General features: G+C 36.1%; 1 protein-coding gene across 1 annotated transcript in view; it reads right to left on the bottom strand.

The window, feature by feature from the left end:
- Positions 1-19,237, bottom strand: part of ripor2 (RHO family interacting cell polarization regulator 2) — a 59,426-nt gene extending 40,189 nt beyond the window's left edge. The window contains exon 1 of the mRNA XM_016270894.1: positions 19,082-19,237. Coding sequence (XP_016126380.1) covers positions 19,082-19,160 — 79 coding nt within the window. The 5' untranslated portion in view covers positions 19,161-19,237. The remainder of the gene's footprint in view (positions 1-19,081) is intronic.
- Positions 19,238-25,484: the final 6,247 nt, after the last annotated feature.

The following is a 25,484-nucleotide window of genomic DNA, read 5'->3' as shown; positions in this document are numbered from 1 at the left end:
AATAAATATATATAATATAATAAATTAAACATTACCTTGTCATAGTGTTTTATAATTTATACAGATAACTGTTATTTATGCCAATAAAATAAATATAATAACCATATTAGAATATATTACCTTATTTATTACTTACATTAGCACTTCATCATTAACATATCATACAAATATATATATATATATATATATATATAGGCTATATTACATATCGCAATATTATATAATGTTGTGCGCTGTCTGTCATGCCCACTGAAGGCTCATCAGTAGATCACAGAGAGCAAGTTACTATGGTTACTTACATACCCTGAAAGTAACCTCCGATTTTGGAAACGAAAGCTGAGGTTATCCGCTCACTTATCCTCATACATACCCGGGTATGTCACATAACCTGCTTTTTGGAATACCCCCCAGATCACAAAAGGAAGCAAGTGTTGTGCAGTAAAAAGGTTATAATTTTCTCTTTTGTTGGACAACAGGTTTAGAAATGTGAATATAAGGGAAGTTTAGCTTTAGGCATTTTAATTTAAGCATGCTTAGTTAACGGAAGGCTACCTGCTGCCATCAGAGCAAGTGCATTCACGCGCTCCTCAGAGTCGGAATGTGAAAACAATATGGACACTACAAAGTTATGTTGTACACTACAAATGTTACTACAAAGATGTGTTGGATTTGTATTATTAGAGCTTTCCGACTTGAGTTCACGTGCATTTTCTAAGTCTGGAAATTATTTTTCACGTGCGGTGCTGGTGATGATGCTTCTTACGTCCGTTTCGGAGAACTAGAGGACAAATATTTCAATCGATCGCACCGAAAATCTGTGTTCTGATTCGGTTCTAGTACATAGGTTACATGGGTACTGGTGCCATATTGGTAAAATTGGTATCAGAGGTCAAAAATTATATAAATACTGTTCAGTTTCTTGCACAGACCGATCGTGTCTTAAGACCTCAATGTATCGTCACGAGCCGCAGGGTTTAATTTGGTTTTGACTGTGTATGTTTTTTTTACTCTCGAAGCCGTGGAGCCCATTGACTGCCATTATAAGACTGATAGACTGCAATGGTTTGAGTTAAAAATCTTCGTTTGTGTTCTACTAAAGAAACAAAGTCACCTACATCTTGGATGCCCTGGGGGTAAGCAGATAAACATCAAATTTTCATTTTTGGGTGAAATATCCCTTTAAGCAACGTCACTCAAGGGAACAGCTGTCCTAAACTAACATGCAGTAAAGTTCAAGTTCATGCAAGTTCACATGCAAGTTCAACAGTAAATGTGGATTGTCACTGAGGGGCTATGCCAGTCCCCTACAATTGTTAAGCCACTGAACTAAGTTTCACTTGATTTGGTCTCTCTTTATTCAGACAGCGCTGACCAGTACCACACAAATAAGACATGGCTCTAGCGGAAAATAATCCTATTAGCTTTGGAAAATAGGAAATGAACTGAATTAATAAAGCTGTCACTGACCCATGCGGACACTTGAAGGTGAATCTCTAGAATGATTCAGCAGTTCAGCTTCAGCCCAGATCATTGTGTGTGTGTGTGTGTGTGTGTGTGTGTGTGTGTGTGTGTGCAAGATGCATGAGAAAGACAAGAACAGAGATGGAGAAAGACATTTGCCTCTTCATTTCTGTCTCTCCTGCACTCTGCCAACTGGACATAACTAGAACATTGCTAAAAAAAGACGCCAACATTTTGACTTGTGCCAGGCATATGCAGATGAAACATTGAAACAGTTTTTTGTTTTGAGGACTGAAAAGACATTTTAAATTAAAGATGGCATGTCACTTTCAGCTTCAAAGCATCCAAGCAAGAAAAAAAACACACTTGATGCACAACCCTTACAGACTGAAGATTAAATTATGTCCTAAAAATACAATGAAAAATTAAGATGATGAAATCTGATAATCAGAGGTTTGATGTGGTGCATTTAGGTCAGGCAAAAAGCCAAATCCTGAATTAGTGGTGCTCGCTAAGACAAATATCATAAATACTACATACTCAGGGTATAAAACTAAAAAAAAAAATTTAACCCTATTAAACTTTAGTGTAACTTCCTGGTTTGTGCTATGAACAGAAATGATATCTTGAATTGCAAAATTGTTGAATAATGTTATAATATAAAATAATTAGGGCTGCCACTAACGATTATTTTTATATCGATTAATATATCGACTAAATATAAATACTGTTCAGTTTCTTGCACAGACCGATCGTGTCTTAAGACCTCAATGTATCGTCACGAGCCGCAGGGTTTAATTTGGTTTTGACTGTGTATGTTTTTTTTACTCTCGAAGCCGTGGAGCCCATTGACTGCCATTATAAGACTGATAGACTGCAATGGTTTGAGTTAAAAATCTTCGTTTGTGTTCTACTAAAGAAACAAAGTCACCTACATCTTGGATGCCCTGGGGGTAAGCAGATAAACATCAAATTTTCATTTTTGGGTGAAATATCCCTTTAAGCAACGTCACTCAAGGGAACAGCTGTCCTAAACTAACATGCAGTAAAGTTCAAGTTCATGCAAGTTCACATGCAAGTTCAACAGTAAATGTGGATTGTCACTGAGGGGCTATGCCAGTCCCCTACAATTGTTAAGCCACTGAACTAAGTTTCACTTGATTTGGTCTCTCTTTATTCAGACAGCGCTGACCAGTACCACACAAATAAGACATGGCTCTAGCGGAAAATAATCCTATTAGCTTTGGAAAATAGGAAATTAACTGAATTAATAAAGCTGTCACTGACCCATGCGGACACTTGAAGGTGAATCTCTAGAATGATTCAGCAGTTCAGCTTCAGCCCAGATCATTGTGTGTGTGTGTGTGTGTGTGTGTGTGTGCAAGATGCATGAGAAAGACAAGAACAGAGATGGAGAAAGACATTTGCCTCTTCATTTCTGTCTCTCCTGCACTCTGCCAACTGGACATAACTAGAACATTGCTAAAAAAAGACGCCAACATTTTGACTTGTGCCAGGCATATGCAGATGAAACATTGAAACAGTTTTTTGTTTTGAGGACTGAAAAGACATTTTAAATTAAAGATGGCATGTCACTTTCAGCTTCAAAGCATCCAAGCAAGAAAAAAAACACACTTGATGCACAACCCTTACAGACTGAAGATTAAATTATGTCCTAAAAATACAATGAAAAATTAAGATGATGAAATCTGATAATCAGAGGTTTGATGTGGTGCATTTAGGTCAGGCAAAAAGCCAAATCCTGAATTAGTGGTGCTCGCTAAGACAAATATCATAAATACTACATACTCAGGGTATAAAACTAAAAAAAAAAATGTAACCCTATTAAACTTTAGTGTAACTTCCTGGTTTGTGCTATGAACAGAAATGATATCTTGAATTGCAAAATTGTTGAATAATGTTATAATATAAAATAATTAGGGCTGCCACTAACGATTATTTTTATATCGATTAATATATCGACTAATTTGTCGATTAATCTAAACGATTAATTTCCCACAAAAAAATCAACAATTTTACTTAAGAATATTTTATTAAACTATATTTTATTAAACCAAATGAAATACAAATTTCTATGAAATCCTTTTTTTTAAGCAAAAGTAAAGAGAAGAACACTTGAACTTGCAAGAAGCAAGTGTCCATCTTATAGTCCAAATCACTGAAATCAAAGCATTACATCAAAGGCCTGCAGAGGGCGCCAACGGCCTGACGATTGTTTTTACATATTGCTGTACTAATCCTTGTTTAATATTGACCAAGCACCATTTAATTCAAATGTCCACTTAATCTTTAATATTTGGACATTTCTTTAGGACAGAAATGCTATAGCCACTGTAATTAAAAGAATATGTGGACATCAAAACGTGTAAACTCAGAGTGAGGGTTTGAGATTTTATTTTGAAACCGCGATGTATTCTCCTGAGTTTGCGTAGATTTATAAATGATTTACTTTACAAATCTGATTAAATGGCACACGTTGCGTTCCCAGATGAACGTTATAATAAACCCAAACTCACAACAACATGTAACACATGTAAATGAGCCGCTGTGTGACGCACGTACTTAACCTACACGCATGTAAATAATTAAAGTGCATATACTGTATTAGAACTGCATCGCATATAATTATTTAATTAAATCATAGCATTTGTGAATTCACAATTATGATTTTTAAATGGGTTTAATTAGTGGTTCAACGGATCACAAATCTCACGGTTCGGATCACATTACGGTTTTTGACCCACGGATCGGATCATTTTTCGGATCAGCAAGAAAAGAAAAATATTTCAATTTAACTTGCTTTCCATTTATTACAGATGGGTATTTTGTCAATTTTATGTGTATGTGTCTGTTCAGAGGATTCAGAAAAGGATTCAGTTCGTGTGCGCGCTTTATGTGTGCGGCTGTGCGCGTAGAGAACAGCGCGCGAGTAACGAATTGAGTTCCCGTTCACCTTTTCTCTCTGAAATTGTTTAAAATTCGCTTGCTTGTGTAAATACGAACAAATGATAAACTTATACTCTATTATGGTTACATTTTGCAATTAATCCGCGGATCACATGCGTGTCAAACCGTGGGGCTTGGTCCGTACGAATCAACTACGATCCATTTAACCACTAGGTTTAATATATCATGTAGCCTTGGGAAACAGTCTAATAATGTGTTTTATGGATTCTCGTCCGTGAAATGCGCCACTTCCGGTGCTTTTTACCTGTCAGAAAATAAAATAGGTAAACAAATCTCATCAATTAACATCGAGGGAAAAACCCAAGTAATTTTCTGAGCAGGTCGGTTTCTACTCAGGCATTTTCAGTTGTAAGATGTAAAAATATAGTTGGCTTTTAAAATCAGCTGTAGTTTATGAGGGTGCTTTCCTGTTATCTACAGTGCTTCTGGGTTTGACAGGAGGGCGTTGACTTCATCCCTGCTAAAGCACAGCTGTATGTCAGGACAGACCCCGAGGAGGACAGCACCCTTTATAAGGCATAAGGATTTGGCTTTTCAAAGCAGATTACATGTCACAGCTGACAAAATCTCAAAATCAGACATCATCTGAGGGAGAATATGTCATACATGACAACATCCAAGGACCTCAAGTCAATCAGCCAATGTCATTTCAGAACGAATCCACCACAACCAATCAGATTTCCGCACACCTTCTAACTGCTATGCAAAGAGACAAGGAAAAACAAAAACATTGAGTTCATCAGCTTATGTTTTAGGGATAAACCACCGTAATACTAATCACAGGGCTGAGAGATTGTGATTGTGTCGCTATGCATTAACTGTCTGCAAAACGGATGTACGAGGGGTGTCCTCTGTGCGGTCAAATTCAAACAGACTGTTAATCAGGGGGGATGATGGGAAAGTATCCCTACTGATGACAGTTAAAAGCACATGTCAGCTGTTCAGGAAGAGAGAGAGTGAAGAAGAGAAGATGCCAAGTCATTCACTTCAGATTGCCTTTCTCCAGAAACTGAACAAAACACAAGCTCTGTTCCAAAACTTAGTCAGCTACCTAGACAGCATTTGAAGGCACCACAGACACACTCCTGATGCAAAATATGTTCCAAAATCTATATTATACTACCTTTAAAGTCCGCATGAAATGAAAATTGACTTTATTTACTTTACTAGCGCACATTGCTAGTCTTGATGTAAACAATTAATCCGTGTAAGTTAATCCGCTGAAAAAAATTGTTTGTCTTCGTAATCTTTAATTAAAATATGAACATTGACTTCCGCTCTGGAATGGCATTCCTTTTCTGATGACGTCAGTTTGACGGCTTGGGCAGAATATCCTTAAACACACCCTTCTAACCGTTAGGTTGCTATGAGTGAGAGACAGAGAGGAGGAGCGCAAAAATAAAACCATGCCCTCTATTCTATATTCCGTTTCAGCTGGAAATACGTCACTACACTGAAATAAAGTTGGCAGCAACTTCCGGTTCACGTAGACTTTAAAAGAACAAATTTTGACAATTTTGAAGGCAGCAGCGCATTTATCAATTTGTGGATGAGGCAATCCCAGAATGCACAGCATCCAAGATGGAAAACTAGTCGAGAGAAATACCAATGACAGCTGTACATAAATGTATTCTATTCTTTTTGTGTTGCATATTAGGGCTATGAAATACTGCAAATATGCAAATCGCAAAATGCATATTGCAACGGCTTGCAATAACTGACTAATTTTATAAACACAAGACATTATCTTATATGTACTGCACTATTTAACATCACATTTTTCTTCAATATCACGCAGCAAATAATTCCGCTTAGAAAGCAGCTGCCGGTTCACTAGGTTTTGGAACAGAGCTAAACTACTCAATCAGAATGTAAGAAACATAAATCAATACCAATGATACAAAAAACATGAAAATAACAGTATTGGACACCATTTATAAACCTGATTATGCACCCTTAAGTAAATTCAAATGTTGTATCAGCCACACAAACCTACTTTCCACTTGATGTAGCCAATGCGATTTCATTACCATGTACTTGTTAACATAGAAGAAGCAATATATTCATTGAGAGTGCTGTTTGATTGTTACTGCTTGAGTGTTAGCTGACAACAAAGAGCATATGTCAGTGGAGAATGATTCTATAGTAACACTGATGCTCTGCCGGCCTCTTGATGACCACCCTGATTTGATTTAGCTCCCTTTACGGCCGTGACGGGAGCCGAAACCTCTCACTGCCCCCTGTCATACACACAAAGTGACATTAGATAAAACCCAGACCTCTTCCATCCCGCTTTCTCCACCTACTAAAAAGATTTTTCTTAAAATACCCCTCCACAGGCCCTAGGGGTCAGACTTTGGGACAGGGATTTGTCTGTACAAGAATACTGGAGAGAGAGAGAGCCTTTCAAACACACATGAACCTCATAAGCTCAAATATATCTCTGTCAGAGATACCTCAGTGAATTGCAGCTCAATGTGAATCAAGATACATCTCCATAAAGACAAATGAAAGCCAGTTCACATCTAAATCAAGTTGGCTAGTGAGACGACAGTCTAACTCTAGTTGTAGCCAAGTGGCTAAGCAATGGATGAAGGCCTCCTGAGTAGGATTATACACCGATGACCACCAAGAGAGGAAAATTCAATGATTATCAGCTGTGAAAACGTAAATCACTAAAGCCTAAAGAAAAACACCAGGACTAAACATTACTGTAAACAGCTTAACAGCAACTCACAAATCTGATGTGCTCAAAGCCATTCCAGAGAACTAAGATTGGATGTTATTAAAGAGCCTGCAGTAAAGCGGCCTCATCTTACTGAACGCCTGCCAAGTTTCACTGAGCTTTTCCTCATCCAGAGAAATTCACGAATATTAAATAACACGCTCTGCTGAAATCACAAATTTTGCCCTCAACTCTACCCTCAAAATCCAAACATCTCCGTTTTTATGATAGCGAATAAATATGCATGAAGCATCAACAATCATTATTCTCACTGTTGAGAGTTAAGAAAAGAATCAAGGATTGTCTAGATTGCCATAATGGCCTCTTGTATCAAATAAATACTGCCATAAATGTACTGTATTCAAACAGATAATGTTGCCCGACTCAAATAATTGCAAGTTTGCAACCCTCTTTTTCAAATTCAGTTTAGTGCAGGATAGATAACATATAGTTTAAAATATGAAAATGCTTTCAGACAAAAAAAAGAATTGTTCAGCTTCTGCAGCATCACGTGACTCAGCAGACTGAGATAAAACTGATTAACTACTGAATATTTGCTTAGAAATGTCAAACAGAGAATAGTTAGCAGAATGTGATCTAATATGCACTACACAACATTTTTGAGAGGCTGAGATTGAAGAGATAAGAGTAAAAAGGGCTGGGAGCTGGGGTGATAGGGAGGGAAAAAGTGGGTTTATTCAATGAAAAAAACTTAAGAGATGAAATTGAGAAATGCTCATTTATCACTGCTTTGGCAGCTCTAGGCTCTAACACCCCCCTCCAATAGAGCGTAACCGTGACCACCCACTTTTTCAGTGGTCTTGGTTGCGGAAGCATTTTTCTCTTTCATTTTCCCGGGAGGAATTTCAATAAAATCTTCATTAAAGAGTTCTAAGTTCTGCAAAAAATACATGAAAACTGGAAACAAGATGAAAGTACAAGACTAAGTCATTTAAGCACTGCAGATTATAGTAATACATATTTTGTTTATTGCACAATATTCTGATATATACAAATACCTCAAATCACTGTCACGTTAGCTTTCAATATAGAAAGTAACCTCAAAAAGAACCCTTTCACCTTCTGGAAGTAAACATATGGCACTGTGGCATCCATATGAGCTCATGAAATATTGAGCTGGCAGCTGCCAACTTATACCACAGCAGGTTCAAACAGACATCAGGCAGGTTTTCTGATGGCAGCTTGACTTATTTCATGACACAATCTGTTTTAATCACACCCGCTATTAGTAGTGGCAAGATTCATTTCTGCGAATCAGTTCTCTCGAACCAGTTGGTTTCAAAGAACCGGTTATAAAAGAACCTAATCCTACAATGTTCAGATAAAGCCATATGATTGCATCCATGGTGCTATCAATTATGCTGTTTTTATTACGCTTTAATAATAATAATAATAATAATAATAGCGTTTATTATAATTTCATGTGTACCCGTTCAGTTTGATTCAGCAATGATTCTGCTCATAAAACATAAAACAAGTAAATTAGAACCAATAATTTGAATTAACATTTAAACAATACGACAGTTAATCTACATCTAGCGACATATAAAAATGCAGCTCTGCATATTATGTGTTGATAAAACGTTAAAAATCGCTAAATCGCTAAAACAGATTCCCGTGAAGCTCGAATCGTGAACTGTTTATTTGAACCGGTTCACCCGATTCATTGAAAAGATCCGACTCAAAATCACGATTCGCTGGAGAAGCGAACTGAAGTCCGATTCAGTTTAGTGCGGGATGGATTACATATAGTTTATAATATGAAAATGCTTTCAGACAAAAGATAATTGTCCAGCTTCTGCAGCATCACGTGACTCTCGCGCAGCGCCTTACAAACGTATCAAATACAGTATCATGGATATATCAAAACTAAATATGAGCAGATAAATCTGGGTCTCGGATGCAGAGTTAAAACGAGTTATTAATTAGTTCATCACATGCACAATGCATCAAAACAATGACAATTGGTGGTCAACCACAACTAACGTTATGCCTTAAAACTGTAATTTGTAAAAAAATAAATAAAATAAAATGCTGCGAAACCGCATGTCGCCACAATGAGCTGTAATATCCACATTTAAATGTGTTGTAATGTCACATTTACAGACCGTACGTTACTCACCGCTCGAGACAGAAAACTTATTCCCAGTGAATGTTATTTAATGAGTTGAGCATTTCCATCCATGCGAACAAAACAGCACTTCTCCTTTCTGTGGCTCGATGTGCTGATGTGTGCTAAATAATTCAATAATGTTGAATGACAGCGCCACAGAGTTTCCCGACTGAAAGCATGCAGCACGACAGCAACGGATCAAAAAGCATATGTAGTACACTCGTAGAGATTTGTAGCGCTCCCTCACTGCCGCCACGGACCAATCAGAAGGCAGCGCTGCGGTAGTGGGCGGAGCCTACCTGTTTTGTCATATTCACCCTTGACTGATTTGAGGCTTGTCTAAAAACACATTGTAGTGTGCCACATCAGGGGCTGGCATTAATGGGGTATGTGCTCAGCTGTCAGAGTGAATCTTAAGCTGCGTCTGTAGGACTGCTTAATCTATGTGTCTGTAGGAGTTTTGCATATTTAAAATAGCTCAGTGTGCCTGTAGGCAACATGAAACCTGCACACTATAGAAAAGAGCACAAGCTGCCTGACCGCTGACCCACGTAAATGCTGGAATACTGTCTTTTAACAAAAGAGCAGGATATCAGTGTTAAGCTGAGCTTAAAAGTACTGGACATTGGGTTCATTAAATGCACCATGATTATGATTATGAATGATTATACATTAAGTCCTGTACCATATATTTTTACTGTTATAATTAGGACAGGCATAGGTGCACAACTACCATATTTAATAATAAACTACATATTTTACTACTATTTTAAGAACAGTCGGGGAAAATACCAAAGCTGATTTGAAGAATGAAGAAGAAATACATAAGGAAGGCCCCTAATGGCATTTTAAGTATTTCTTCATAATATTTAAGAAAATCATTTTATTGTTGTTCTTTATAAAGCAAAGGGATTTTAAGTCTTACTGAATTTTAAAAAGGGGAAAAAGGATGGGATTCCATTTGAAAACTTGAAAAATTATGAAATGAAAAAAATGTAGAATATAGAGTAAAAAAATGAAATTATACTCCAGTTGTGGTGCATTACTAACACTGGAAGTAACATCTGTAACAGAATTTTGGGCTCTTAAAATTCAGCTTTGCCATCACAGAAATGTTACATTTTAAAATATATTCAAATGGACATTTTTTTTATTTTAAATTGTAAAAATATTTCACAATATTACTGTTTTTACTGTATTTTTAGTCAAATAAATGCAGCCGTGGTGATCATTAAATTCAATAACATTAAATCTGAATTATTCCAAACTTTCAAATCTTACAAATGCAGTTCTACCTGAAGTTTAGGTAGACACTGTTAATCTTACATACCCCTCATCAACATTCATGTCAAGATCAGTAATTTAAATTTCAATGATTGACTTTAAAAGCAAGTTTTATTTGAATTGGAATGAATGCAACCAAAACATTTGGGACTGGACTGAGTTTCACTGTATTAGTATGTCATTTTAAAGACAATGTGGGCAGATAAGAGATCAATTAAAAGGATTAATTACGCATGACATATCTCTCTCATTTATCTTTTTATCTGCAAAACACACAGATCTGTTCCCCAAGCTGAAGTCTTTGCTGTAGGTGGAAGAAATGTGCCTTACAGTCGCTGCACTTTATAGCAGAATCAGCAAGACCACATTAAAGTTTGAGCACCTGATTTAGGTACTGTTACTGTGAAAGCCACTTTACATCATGTCTCCAATAATGTCCTTTAAGTCCCAGTCTTCCCGCTGAGCTCATTGTGGTTAAACCTGACCTTGGAGGTACATCGCTCTCACATGGTGGGGTGGGGTGCGGTGCGGTGCGATGTGTTGTATAATATTCGGAGAGGCTGAGTGCATCCAGACAGGCTTGGACAGTGCAGCACAGACACCTCCACACGCATCCACTCTCTCAGCTGCTGCTCGCCTCATCCTGTAATTATGGCTGTCATCAGCAGCCCCCGACGAGAAGCTATATTTACTGGAGCCCTGTACAAACAGTTCTCAGGCTTACAGGGGCCTGGTACAAAAGAAAAGGCTCCCTCCATTCACTTGCAACTGGTCTTAAACAGGTTAGCCGGTGAAATATGAATGAAAACAGAAGGCTAATGAGCTGAATCAATATGCAGTGAAGGAATGTAACTACTACACTCAACTCTTAGAAGTCTTATTTAGATAATCACTGGTGTTTATATAGGCTAGAGACTGGACATGCACTTAAACATAACAGTCCACTCGTCCTGTCTTGGTATTTAATGCTGTTCTGCGTTGTAAATATAGACTGAGCAGGAATCATTCACACGCATTTGTATAGCTCTGTTCAGCAAACATGTCTCATCTCAGGTATTTGCAATCACTTCCATTGGAAGAGACAAACAGAAATAGGTTACAGCATGCCACTGGGGTCAAGAGGTTACGAAAAGCAGCCAGACAAGCGCTGCTGAAGATCAGTATGTGTGAAGCGGTTGATAGAATGATCCCTTTAACAATTTGGAAATATTCTGTTACTAGCTTTGTAAATGACAAACTGGTAGATCTCCATAGCAATCATATAATAATGCACTAAAGAAAAACTTTGTTTTTTCATGTCGGTCACACTACATGACCTGATTTGGTCATTTTTTACAATATTAATATTTTAACAAAACTGTTTCACTGCTTTTTTCCTTTGAGAATTAAAAAATAAAATATTATGTCAACCTACCAACTAAGGTTTTCTCTTGAGGAATGTAATTATTTTAATGATGCTTTTATTCCTTCATGATTTAATTTGTATCACACACTGTTATGGCCCCCCAGAAATATCAAAATGAATTTAATTAAATTAAAAACATCATAGAAAAGGTGTATTCAAGTCACTGTATGTATGAATTACATTTGAATTACAAATTAATTTCTATGTATTTACATATATTAATTTAGCACAGTTATTCTCAACAAGGGGGCCTCAACAAACTTCCAGTGCGGCCTCAATATGACTTAAAATAAGACAAATAATATAAAAAAATAATATTAAATATAATTTTTAATATAAAAAAATATATATTTCAAATATTAAAACAAGCGAAAATAATCAGCAATCAAGAGATTTCTTATTTTAATTCTCCCCCACAACAAGAAGCTTTTTTTTCTCTGAAAACCTAGAAGATTTAGGTAGTCTAATTTTAAAAGCGTTTAAACAATTTCTAGACCTAGAAAAGTCATTTAAATGAATAAAATCTTAAAACACTTTGAGTATTTTTCTAATGAATATATATTTTTAAAATTGTGAGCTAAAATATTTCTAAAATCCAGTCAAAACAAACTCATTAAGTAAACCACAAACAACTTGAAAAATCATGTAAATGTATTGGTTAATTGAATGGAAACCTCTTATGGAATCCCTCAATTTAATTTATAGAAACTAGGAGTTTCAGGACTTCAAATATCATTGGGGTCAAAAAACGTAAAGAACCACTAGTAGAAAGCTCTCTATTGTGAGTTTTGTATGGGTAGGAACCACTAACATATTCTTGTAAAACGTATAAATCTAGTTCTAAGTAAATTGTCAGGCAGTAAATTTCCCCTTAAACCCTTTGAAACTGCAGCGCCGCAAAACTGTGTATATTTCATGGCCTTCAGTAAGCCTGAGTTTTTAGATTATAGGCTCCCGTGCCCTGTGGCTAATCTCCTGCCTTTGGTCCTATAATGACAGGCTCTGATGCAGGTAGCGGCCCACGGTGCCAAACCCACACAGCTGTCTGTGGACAGCCGGCCTCCAGGTGTTCGGTAAGCTGCTGTCTGCATAATAGGTTCACGGTAAGATTGAGATCAGTTCTGTCGGGGCAAATGACATAAAGAAACAAAATCAACCAGGGTATGGTGGATCATGTTTTCCTATTGAATGGTGGTTCAGAGCAAACCGGGAAGTGTTAGTGCTCATCTGTCAACCTCTCCACATTGTGTGTTTTCACCCACCGTGCAGCACAAGAATACAGTCGTAGACTCGTGTTTGTGGAAAGCGCTGCTTGTTTAGTCTAAAGTAGGTCAATGGAGGCCTCCGTCATGTGGTGTTGAGGAAAGAACACACCATAATGCACAACCCCCCACACAACAGTCATTGTACACATAACACCTGAATCTCTCATTGAGCTGCCTTTTAAAAACACTACTCTGGCTGCTCAAAGAAAGAGAACAATCAGCAATTCCATGTACTTTTGCTCTCACCCTGTGGCCATACAGTTTGTTCTGTGCGCTCAAGGGCATGTATCCTGAGTCGCTATGACCAGGTCATGGCTTCTTCCTTCTGACACATTTGCCCTGAGCATCATACGCTACATGGATGGATAAACCGTATGCACGCAAGCTGCAGCAAGAGGGGCTAATGCCTCCAATCTGCATAAGCCTGAACCAACCAACAAGCAAAAATCAAAGTATGGCTGTAATTCTGAGGAAAAAAATGACTGGGATTTCAGAGTCAGCATCAGGGTGCTCACACAAACCTCACATCTCACTCCCTCTTTCACTAACCAATAATTTCCCATTACTTCTCTTTCATTCTATCGATAATTCTATCAATAGCCCAAAAATAAAATTAAAAAGAAAGAATGCACTGCAAAAAAAAACGTTTTCTTAATCATTATTTTTTGTCTTGCACTCCAATACATTCTTAAAGTTGGCATGAAACAGAAGTTATGATTGTCTGTTCATCCTTGTTGAGATGTATAACCTAGTGAAAACGATTCTTGAACTAGAAAAAATGCAGAGTAATTTAACTTTGTCCATTGGGAATTGATTGGATCGTTGTTGTTTGCTATGGCTGCAAGAATGACAGTTTGTCCCACCCTTGCAGCAGTAAACTCGTCATTAGAGAAGAGAAGAGATGTTGTTGCAAAGGGATTTAAAAAAATGCATGATGTGCAGGGATAAATCATTTATAGTAAACATTGCAATATTACATAAACAAAAAAGAAGAGCTCAATTTTGATTTCACGTCGACTTAAAAAAGATACATTCACTTCAAAAGTAAAAGTGCAGGAGATATGAATCAATTTTGTTATTTTAAGCAACTTTGTTATTGCATCAATAACATTGTTATTTTCCTTACTATTTTTTCTTTATAGAGCACAATCTAACAAAAGCGGTCAAGTTTGTTTGTTTGTTTTTATTAATTAAATATTTGTTCATTGAAATAGTTAAAATATTTGCCTTTGTGGTAAGCAGTCAATTAATTGTATGTGTATGTTTTGTATTTTTTAAGATATTTACTGGAAAAGATCACACTGATTAAGAAAAAGAAAAATGATTATAACTCATTAACTGGCTTAAGTGGCTTATTGCGTTTAAAAAACAGTGGCAACAAAAAAAATCATAAAAGACCTGCAATATATATTATTATAAAATACAATATATTACATAATATACTATAAAAGATCTGCACTAAATAATCTGATGTATTAATAACAACATTAATAATAATAATAGTTATTATTATTATTATTATTATACACAAATTCTTCCAGCAATAATATAGTCCGTTAGTCTAACTGTAGGTGATTTATAGATAATATGGACCCCAATACAAATTTGAACAAGGCTCAGCCTGTCAAATTTCAGACAGAGCAGTTTTATAATCTTATAAGCAGTCCTATAATCAGTTTTATAATCTTTGGTAGCTACTTTCATCTTGTTATTGTTAAAAGTGTCTGGTGTGATGAATCAAACAGCTGTGTGAAATGCTCAGTGCTACATCACTCACTCACACACTCTAAATCAGCCTCTGATAATTGATAAGACATCAGTTGATGCCCATCATACAGCTGTTGTTCCTACAAATCCTGCTTTGCTGACATAGACACTGACATCATAGTTATTCATTGGCAGCCTTGGACATGAAGTGCAGAGTGATGATGACCGAGCACGTTGTGTAGAGATCACAGTGCTGCAGATAACATCTCTACCAACTCTACATCTCTAACATCTCTACGGCTGAGTTAAAGAATCAATACACGGAGCAGCTCAAGGCTGAAATCAAATGCCACCACAACGAGGGGATACGGTTTCCCCAGCCTGAGTGCCATAGATCAGGGGTGTACAAATGACTTGAAATCTGACACTGATTTTTGCACGGACTTGATTTGATTGACAGAAAACATGATTAAATCCAGCTTAAATGCAGTTCTTACATATACAGCAGCTTTCTGCTACCTTACAATATCACTGCAGCAATATCGCATGAGCACTTAGCCAATCATAAAGTTGCAAAGACCTTTAAATGAAAATACATAAACATTTCCCAAAGTCTCGACTATTACTTTTATGCTTTGGAAACAATTAAGGAGGAAATTAAATGTAATACTGCAAAATCAATATAGTCATAATACCAACTGTAATTGTATATTGATGAAAAAGGAGAGAAGGAACAATCTGACAAGTGTGGGCGACACATTATAAAACAGGCCTCATGAATTTTAGTTAGGAGGCATAATATTAATTGTGCCCAGTTGTAACTGCTTTAGGTGGCACTCATTTTGGTTAGTCAGGTTAGGCTGACATATTGGAGACTAATGTAAATTAATTTTATTTACCAAGACTCCACTAGTCACCATGACCCAGGTATTCTGAGGTTATTCTCAGTACTCATACTTTATTGCTTCAGGACCAGAGAACAGACTTCACTCTCTACTTAAGGGGCTGCAGGCGGCCACATGAAAACCCTCTTTAAATAACTCATGAAGCACATGCAAAAGCACACAAGTGTGTATTTTGTTTCCATAAAGTTGCCCTTAGTCAAACACTTTTTGATCGAATTAGGTTAAAGAAAAATTAATAGCTGAAGTGTAAAAGTTTTTGGAGAAAGTTTATGCTATCTGCTGCAAGCTGACCTGTGGTGAACTGGAAAAGATTTGAGGGACTCTCATGAGCTGGTTTTATTGAATGGATGTTAAATACTGGACGATTTTTGAGTCTTGGATTTTGAATTTCCAAAAGAAAACACATCAAATGCACGATGATTGAAAAAAAAAAAAGTGTTTGTGGCAAAATTTTTCACATATAAATTGGGTCAGTCTAATCGAGTCAAACCTTCAGATCATTTGCTATCGCCCTCAGGCCATCCAAGATATGCTTGTCTCTTCATCTGAACAGATTTGGAGAAATTCAGCATTGTATCACTTGCTCACCAATGGATCCTCTGCAGTGAATGGGTGCCGTCAGAATCCAAACATCTTATAAAAACATCACAATAATCCATAAGTAATCCATACCACTCCAGTCCATCAGTTAATGTCTTGTGAAGTGAAAAGCTGTGTGGTTGTTCATCATTTAGCATCCAGCCAAAATATGAGTCCGTAATAATCCATAATATTGCTTTCTTCAGTGAAAAAGTAGTCTAGTCTGAATCAGGAGCGAAATATGCAAAGATCAAACACAGTTTACAAGTGAAAACAGTTCTAAACAAATATGCTGGTGGATGTTGATGTGAGAGGACAACAGGGGATGAGCTTGTTGTAAATTCTCCAATTCTGTTACAATGAAGAAACTAACTGTACATCTTGGATGCCCTGAAAGGGAGTAAATTTGAAGCAATTTTTCATTTTTAGGTTAACTATTTCTTTAATGTTGTAATTATCATGAGATAGTTTCAAAATATCAAAGGCAAATCTGCCTTTTTAAGACAATGAAAATGGATAGAGATCATTTGCTGTCAATTTCAGTTTTTTGTGCTTGTGTATTTTTTTATTTTGAGCATTTTATTGCAATAGGACAATATGTAGCCAGGAAAGTGTGAGAGAGAGGATCGAGAAAGGATCGAGAAAAGTCCCCGAGCCGGGACTCGAACTCGGGACGCACAAAGCACAACAGCTCTGTATGTAGGCACACGGGCCAGTGGGGCCACGAGGCTATCGGCACCAACGGTTCAATTGTCAGTTTATATTAATTTAATATTTTGTCAGTTTAGCTGGTTTACTAAAAACATTTTAGGTTAGATTTTAACCTAGTTCCCTTGCAACAAAATTTGTAGAACTAGACTAACAAATCTTACAATTATCTGAAAAAGAACTAAAAGGAACAGGTTTTCTTTAGTTAGGTTTTATAATGCCTATAGGACACCAAGTCAGCAAGGTCCCCAAAACATGAGTGCATTGATATATCTCAAATATAAAAAATTTATATAAACTGAAAACTACTTCCTGCAACACAATAATGCACTATGGTGATACCATAGTAGCATAAATCTATTATATTTAAATATCTATATACACTACAGTATATCTAATTATTCCATCATGCTTCTGCGTTTGATAAACACTGTTCTCTAAAAGCATGTGAAAGTGATGGGTAATGTCCAACACATTCACACAATCACAGTCCTTAAATAGATACATAGCAACACATTTCCACCCATTCCAAACTCAGTCATGCTGTTCCTACAGTTTAAACCCTAGAGGGAAAAGACAAAGATCTCAGTCATAATTTACAGTCAAGGATTGAGTGAAATAAATCACATTCATACTATTCTTTCTCTCTATATTCTCATACACAGACAAACGTTCATTCTCATAGAGGCAGCAGGTAACAGGGTTTCTGCAGAAACAGCAGTTAAATCTGAACATTCAGTTCTTCAGTGCTGGATGGAGATGACAACATTTAAGACGGCATATCACAGACAAAGCACTTGTCATCTGCCAGAATATAAACAGGTTTTAAAAGGGCAAGTTTACCAGTGAAGTTCTGTTTATATTAAGCTAACAATTTAGATTTTTCACAGACTTTGACGCCAAATAAGCCTTCAAACAAGATATGATATTGGCAATGTTGCCCAAAACACTAATGATTTTAAATTCTCCCACTACTCACTACCTTTCAAAAGTTTGAGATCAGTATATACTTTTTAAAGAACTTAATACTTTTATTCAGCAAGGATGCATTAAATTGATCAAAAGTGGCAGTAAAGACATTTACACTGTTCCAAAAGATTTCTATTTCAAATAAATGCTGGGGTTTTTTTTTTACTCGAATTGTGATTTCCACAGAAATATTAAGCAGTACAACTCTTTTCAACATCGAGAACAGTAAGCAATGTTTCTCAAGCACCAAATCGGTATATTAGAATGATTTCTGGATGATCATCTGGAGTAAAATTCAGCTTTACCATCTCAGGAATAAGTGACATTTTAAAATATATTAAAATAGAAAACTGTTATTTTAAATTGTAATAATACTTCACAATATTACAGTTTTCTCCTCACTTAAACACAAATCACAGCAGTTGTGCTCTTTTTCGGCAACATTTCTAATGCTCATGCACTAGGAGAGAAAGTCACATAATTACATTCATCTGCTTGAAACTCCATTTACAGAAAAAAAAATAATTATTACATTCTGCTTTTGCTGCTCCAAAGAGTCATTTAGGAATAACCATACAGTAAATGTTCTTCAGAACTCTTACAGAATGTTAATTTACGCAAATTTCATAAAGAGGGGAAATTTCTGCCCTCCAGAAGATCAACAAGCATCCCATTTCTTTGCTTTGGCATATCAAACAGCAGATATCACTCAAAGGAACATGTCTGATCATGCACTACCTTATGAAATGCCAAACAGCTGCGATGTTTCAGCTCTACAGCTATATGCTCATCCGAGTTATCAAACAGATCTACTAATGTACTTCAACACAACCAGAAGTTATACAAGAACGCCCACTCGACACTGTCGCTCTTATACCTAAAAACAACATCTCCACAGGATTCATCACAACCACGGCCTAAACTTCCCACCCCGTCCCAGCGTGACCCTACCGTCATCATCAAAGACATCCTCTGCCTCCTCACACATCAATTCATTTAGGTCATCCTCCATGATGTCAGGAAAGGCCATTCCGTTTTATCCTCTCTTTCGCTGAAGCGTCTGAGCAGTAACTATACTGTAAAATTAAATCAACGCTTGGACTGTCTCCCCCCCAGGCGAACGTGAAGCCCTCTGTCAGCTTGAGCCTGAGCAGAGAGGCGAGAGGCAGTGGACCGCTCTGAGCTTCTACTCACTGCACCAAGTCGAGTGTGAGTGTGTGTGGGAGCCCACACCATCCAGGCCAAGTTTCATCAACAGGATGATTTCATAATCTCCTGTGTGAGTGTCAGAATGAGGGAGATAGTGTGTGTGCGTGTGGTAAATATGCCAAGCCTGGTGTGTTGAGTGGAGGTCAGGCCGAAGCATCTTGAGAGCCAAACCCTGTGTAGTATTCATCTTGAAATATTACTAACAATATTAAAGTTACTCTTATGTTTACTTTATAAAAAAATCATTATAGATTTCACAACAAAAAGACAACCTGAAGGCTTTTAACTTGGTAAAATAATATAAACGATCAATCAGATGACAAAATGCATGTATACTGTAGGTCGTGTACAACAGGTTTTTCAGCAAAGTTATGATCATGTTGATCATTTAGAGACCTTAGAAACTCAAATATGATATGGTAGGCTTTATAAGGTTAAGGTGAATATGGTTAATCACTTACAATTTGGTGTGTTTCTATCATGTTCTTCACATCTAAAGTGTTTCTGAAATAGACTGCAGTGGATTTAAGTCTTTCTCTTTAATTTTGGTGTGCCTCCTATGAAAGCTCTGCGGAACCGACCTAATGACAATCTCATTAACGGAGGGGTCAGCTCACACACTCACAGTCCTATAACAGCAATTATTCACTTCAGGACTCTTTAAAAACATGTCCTAAATAGAGGAACCAAAATAGATCCACCCACACTTGTCACGTTTCCAGGAAACATTTTGATGTGATTGCTCCATCCTTTCAAATTTTGTGGTGTTTGCTAAGGCAAGAATCACTATTAGTGTTATTATTCAAATGCAGAGTTTTGGCACACATACAAACACAACAAACCTTATTTAGGTGAAAATAAATGTATGTTCTTCCGCATCTTTTCTCTTGATTAGCGACAGGTATGTATGGTGGAATACCAGCCTATCAGGCCTAATAATCAGTATACGCACATAGATTTGTTCCTACCTTCGTTGAAATGTTGATGAATCCGATTTATTCAAAATGATGAGGCGCGTGTCCACAGCTACTAATTTGCATGAAACGTGCCAAATCATGTTCATACAAGGCCTTTCTGTACCCCCTTACGTCCCTCTCAGTCCAGCTAATTTTGTCTTGTGTGCGCGCAGTCGCATGCCTATAAGTGAAAGAAACCTATTGTTCAGTAAAAAGCTTCGAAGCACTATATGACTCCTGTAAACACGTTTCTTATAATTGTGAATCTAAATGAGATTGGTCAGGTCTATTTTTCTTCATATGGTAAACGTTTTGGTAAACAGATTAAACCCTGGGTCTAGATGAACCCTAGCATGTAATATTCCCACAAGTATCCCCACAAGTCTCCCTGATTCCACAGCTATGGGAGCAAAATAACCTAACATTATGTAAAGATGTATGAGTGAATTGTGTTTGTTTGGAGATAGACTGACTTGCCCCTGGCCTACAGTTGCCTGGTGGTGCCTTTCAGGTCCGTGTGCATGAATAATGAAGGACAAGAGAGTAATAAGACCCCTGAGGTAGTCAGGAGGAACTGTTCTCTAGACCAGACCACACACAATAAGCCTGGCTACAAGTAATGTTAGTGTCAACCTCAAATCTAACACAAAATCTCTGTTAAAATCCTTCTCATGCAGTTATCATTGGGATATATGTTGAAGAGGTACCATAAAACTCTTTTTGTTATAAAAAAAAGTCACAAAAGCTGTCACTGGTATGACAGCCTTTCAAAAGGCACACCTTTTTACACCCAATGGTTGCATTTTAGTCTCTTTTAATACACATTTGTACCTAAAGTGTACATATTAGTACCTAAATGGTACGTATCTTTTGAAAGGGTACCGCCCCAGCAGCTTTTGTACCTTTTTTCTGAGAGTGTAACTATATGTGTAAATAAACGTGTTTTAAATCAGCTGAGTAGTGATTATCGCTGTATATAGGATGATGATTTAAACCTTTCAAGTATTTCTCTACTGTACATAAAATTAAATGTACAAAATCCATTTCCTTGTATTTGTTTTCCTCGTCTGTGATAGGTATAAAAATGTAATCTTTTATGGCAATACAGGCTCATCAACAGTCTGTCATGTTAGCTGTTAGTCATACCACTGAGAATCTATCAGCTATCATACCAACACACACACACACACACCTGCTGTTTTCAGCACATCCTACGCACCACAGGCTGCCCTAGGTGAAAACAAGAAACACACTGTATGAAAAATATCAAACAAAAGCCTTTGGAATGACGGTATCTGCACAATATAACCACAAATATTGATAGTTTGTTAAACAGTTTCATAGAGAAGCTGAAATATATTTCTACTGTCATTCTGCTGCCTTTATTTTATGGGAACATCTTAATGCCTATTGCCATTAAGTTCACATTTTATTCCTTTATCTTAAAGTTCTCACATCATCACCTTTAGCTTTCCTAACGCAGCTCCAATGTCTCTTCTCAAGAGTTCATCCATATGTAATTTTTAAGTCAGTCAGATAAAAGGATTCTGGGTCTTGTTCTTGATTTGGTAAAGTGCCAAGAACGGCATAAGCGCTGATATGAATAATCTCAATTCACGTCAGTTATAGCTTGACAATGTGCTTTGCAAGAATGTGTAACCTTGAAAAACAGTTTGTACTAAGACTCTAAGAGATGGTAAAACAAGGAAGGATGTTGAAACAAGCTGAGGAAATTCTCTTATTGTGCCACTTTGTTCATTTCTTTCCACCAAGAATGCCAACATATATTATAATATCAGCATCTACTAAGAACTGCTGCTTTGCCAGAGAGACAATAAGAAACATACTGCAGTAAAAAAGGCGATTAATGATCTGGCACATAGTAAACGAAACATCATGCTATTCTTACAGTGACAAGTCGAGGTCTCAGTAATGCAGATTCAGTGCACATTAAAGTAGTTTAAGAATATGACTGGTCTGCCTTTAATGCTTGCAGATTAATTTTGAGGGGATGTTGGAGGAAGTTCAGGGAATGTAAATTAAATTAGTCAATACGAAGCACCCTCGTGAGCAAGAACAGCTAACGATTGTTTGTCCAAAATAACAGTAGATGACAGATATTTTTCCTTCCTAAAAGCTCTTCAAAACTATATTCCACGTCAGGGTCACCAATGCAACCGTAAGGGGAGGAGTGTTGTTTTATTTCTGATTTTAAACTCTCAGTGCCCCAAAGCCACTTGCAAAGCCTCACTGCTTACTCGGAAGGCATGGGAAAGAGGGCACAAGCAATGTGACAAACAGTTTTACTGAACCACACCCTGTGCCAGTTTCAAATATAACTTCTGTTTTTACCACTAAACTATTTTTCAAATCCCAAAGGGCTTTTAAAGGACAAATGCAAAAAGTGTGAGTCAAAAACTTGCTTCATTTTATGAAACTGAATGCATAATGTTCCTGATATGATGTTTCCTTTGAAATTGTTAATACCATGTTAGTAATGGTATCAAATGCTAGTTTCATGTTGCTATAAGCTATTGAATGATTACCATAGTACATGTAAAACAAATGGTAATACTAACAAGTAACTAGCAAAAATGCCTCCGAACATACAAGTGAACTCCTGTTTAGTTTGATATTGTTCATAAATAATTACGTGTTAAATCCTCATAATGCTCCCATCACATAAATCCTCATAATGCTCCCATGAATCAGTATTCACACAATTTCTACAATCATCTTATTCAAAGTACTTGAAATCAGCAATTTGTTGCACTTTAATTAATTACTGTTTAACATTATGGGAGGTGGATAATTAAAGGGACATTTAAGCAACGATACAACATAATGTTTATGAGCAGGACAGGCTATGGGTGGAGAAGCTTCTGTGGTTTGCATCACATCCGTTCCCACGCAAACAGGTGACCAGAGAGCAGGGATGTGTTTGCAACAGGGGGTGGAGAGAGAAAGAAAGAGGGAAGGAAAAGAGCCACACCTTCCAGATATCTCTAACATGCTGATGTTGGTTAAGAGCAATATTGGTCATGCTTTAGTTGTGCCAGAAGTTCGCACATTTACCACTTCCTGAAAAACAAGCAATTCAGGGACAGCTTAAAAAAAGTGCACATGGGGTAAAATTACAGCAAAGTTGAAGTAATGCTGGTTAGACATATAATATCTCCATTAGACTTATTAATAACACATGATCTGGTAATGCCTGTCCATATGCGTTGACAAATGGGAATAGTGTTAGTGGTATTGTATGGCTGATGATATGGTTAGTATAGTATTTTGTAAGAGGAGAGAGAGAGAGAGAGAGAGAGAGAGAGAGAGAGAGAGTGGTAAAAAAAATTGAATGGACCTTTTTGTTGAGCAAACTAAGTACAACAGTTGAATAAAAAATAACTATAGCAAACTATATATATATATATATATATATATATATATATATATAATAACTATTGTTCCTATTAAATTACAAAACAAAGGACAAGAATGATTTAAATGTATAGCAGATGTATTATTTTATTTAATTAAATATTTTTAATAACTATTTAATATTTAATATTATTTAAGTGATTTTGGTTTGCTATTGGTGATAATACTAACTAATAAAATAAGTAAATATTATAAATATTTAACTAACTAAATAAATATTTACATAAAATGTTAGTGATTGATCTGCTATTTGGTGAGATTACCAAAACAAACAAACAATGCAAATAAATGTAATTTAATATTTAAATCTAAATATTGGTGACTGGTTTGCAATTGGTAAGATTACAAAAATATTTAATTTAATTTAATTTAATTTATATAAGTAAGTAAGTAAGTACATTTTTAGTTAAAAAGTTAATATTTAAAATATAAATATTAGTGATTGGTCATTGGTTTGCTATTTGTGAGATTACAAACATAGAATAGTTTTAATTTAATTTAATATTTGAATGTTAATATTTGAATACAAATATTAGTGATTGTTTGCTATTAGTGAGATTACAAAAATAGATAATTCAATTGATTATTTATTACTTGAATATTAAAATTTGTATATAAATATTAGTGATTGGTTTGCTATTAAAAATAAAATAAATAAATAAATCACAACACAACCCCACAAACACCATTTTAGAAACCCACCAATTATTTATGTATTCATTATTTATTTATTAATGTTATTTTAGTTAAAAAAAAATTTAATTTGAAAAATTCAATTCTCTTTACCCCTGAACATGCTGAGAACTGCTTGGTGCTGGGCTCTTAGTTTTCCATCCTAGTACTGAGTGTGAGATTCCCATATGGAGTTCCAGAACTCCAGACAAGGAGTTCTTTTCCAGTTTATCTACATGAGAATGTTCTTTCCCAGCATGCCTGGCGAGGCTATCACCCTCTGCTCATTCAGCCTAGCCAACCCAGGGATCTTGGCATTCCTCAGTGGGCCCACATCCTGCTTTTAAAACAACGATGAGCCATGGTAACATCCCAGAATCCATCAACACCAAGCCCAAACCCCCAGGCCTCACAGAGAGCCATTGAGATCCCCGGGATCCCCAGTAATGTGTACCTGTTGGGAAGCTACTTTTGTAATACAGCATAATGTTAAATAAGGCACCCTGTTGGTGCATGATTTATGGGCTTCACATGTGTCAGGGTTGTGTTGTAATCATGTGGGCTGCTGCTGGTTTCTTTATGAATTTATAAATTAGAATGACTCATTTGTGATCATCAGCTTTTTGGAGACAAAATGAAACTGATAAAGACACAGCATTCTGGCATCTGTTGTCTGGCTAATAAGGTTACCACTGATAAATATTCATCAGACATGCATCCAAAAACTGTGCAAACCAAATTTTACATTAAAAAAAATTACAGTGTTATGGATGGTTGCATCTGTGTTGTTATTGTTAACTAAAACTATTAAAAATTGTTTCATTTGAAATAGAGCTGAAATAAAATAAAATATAAATATTAGATAAAAAAATAAATGTTAGAAATGTTCCTTGGCAACTAACTGAAACTAATATGTTTAAGTTAAAAAATAACTAAAACTAAAACAAAAAAATAACTCAAAGTGAATATATATTTAATATAAGTAAATATATTAAAGTAAAAATAATGAAAAATAATAAAAAGTTGCAAAAGCACATAAAATGAGTAAAAACCTAAACTAATATATATATATATATATATAT

Source organism: Sinocyclocheilus grahami, unplaced genomic scaffold (genome assembly GCF_001515645.1).
Source record: "Sinocyclocheilus grahami isolate Dianchi unplaced genomic scaffold, SAMN03320097.WGS_v1.1 scaffold58.1, whole genome shotgun sequence".
Taxonomy (NCBI): Eukaryota; Metazoa; Chordata; class Actinopteri; order Cypriniformes; family Cyprinidae; genus Sinocyclocheilus; species Sinocyclocheilus grahami.
This window is presented reverse-complemented; position numbering and strand designations above follow the sequence as displayed.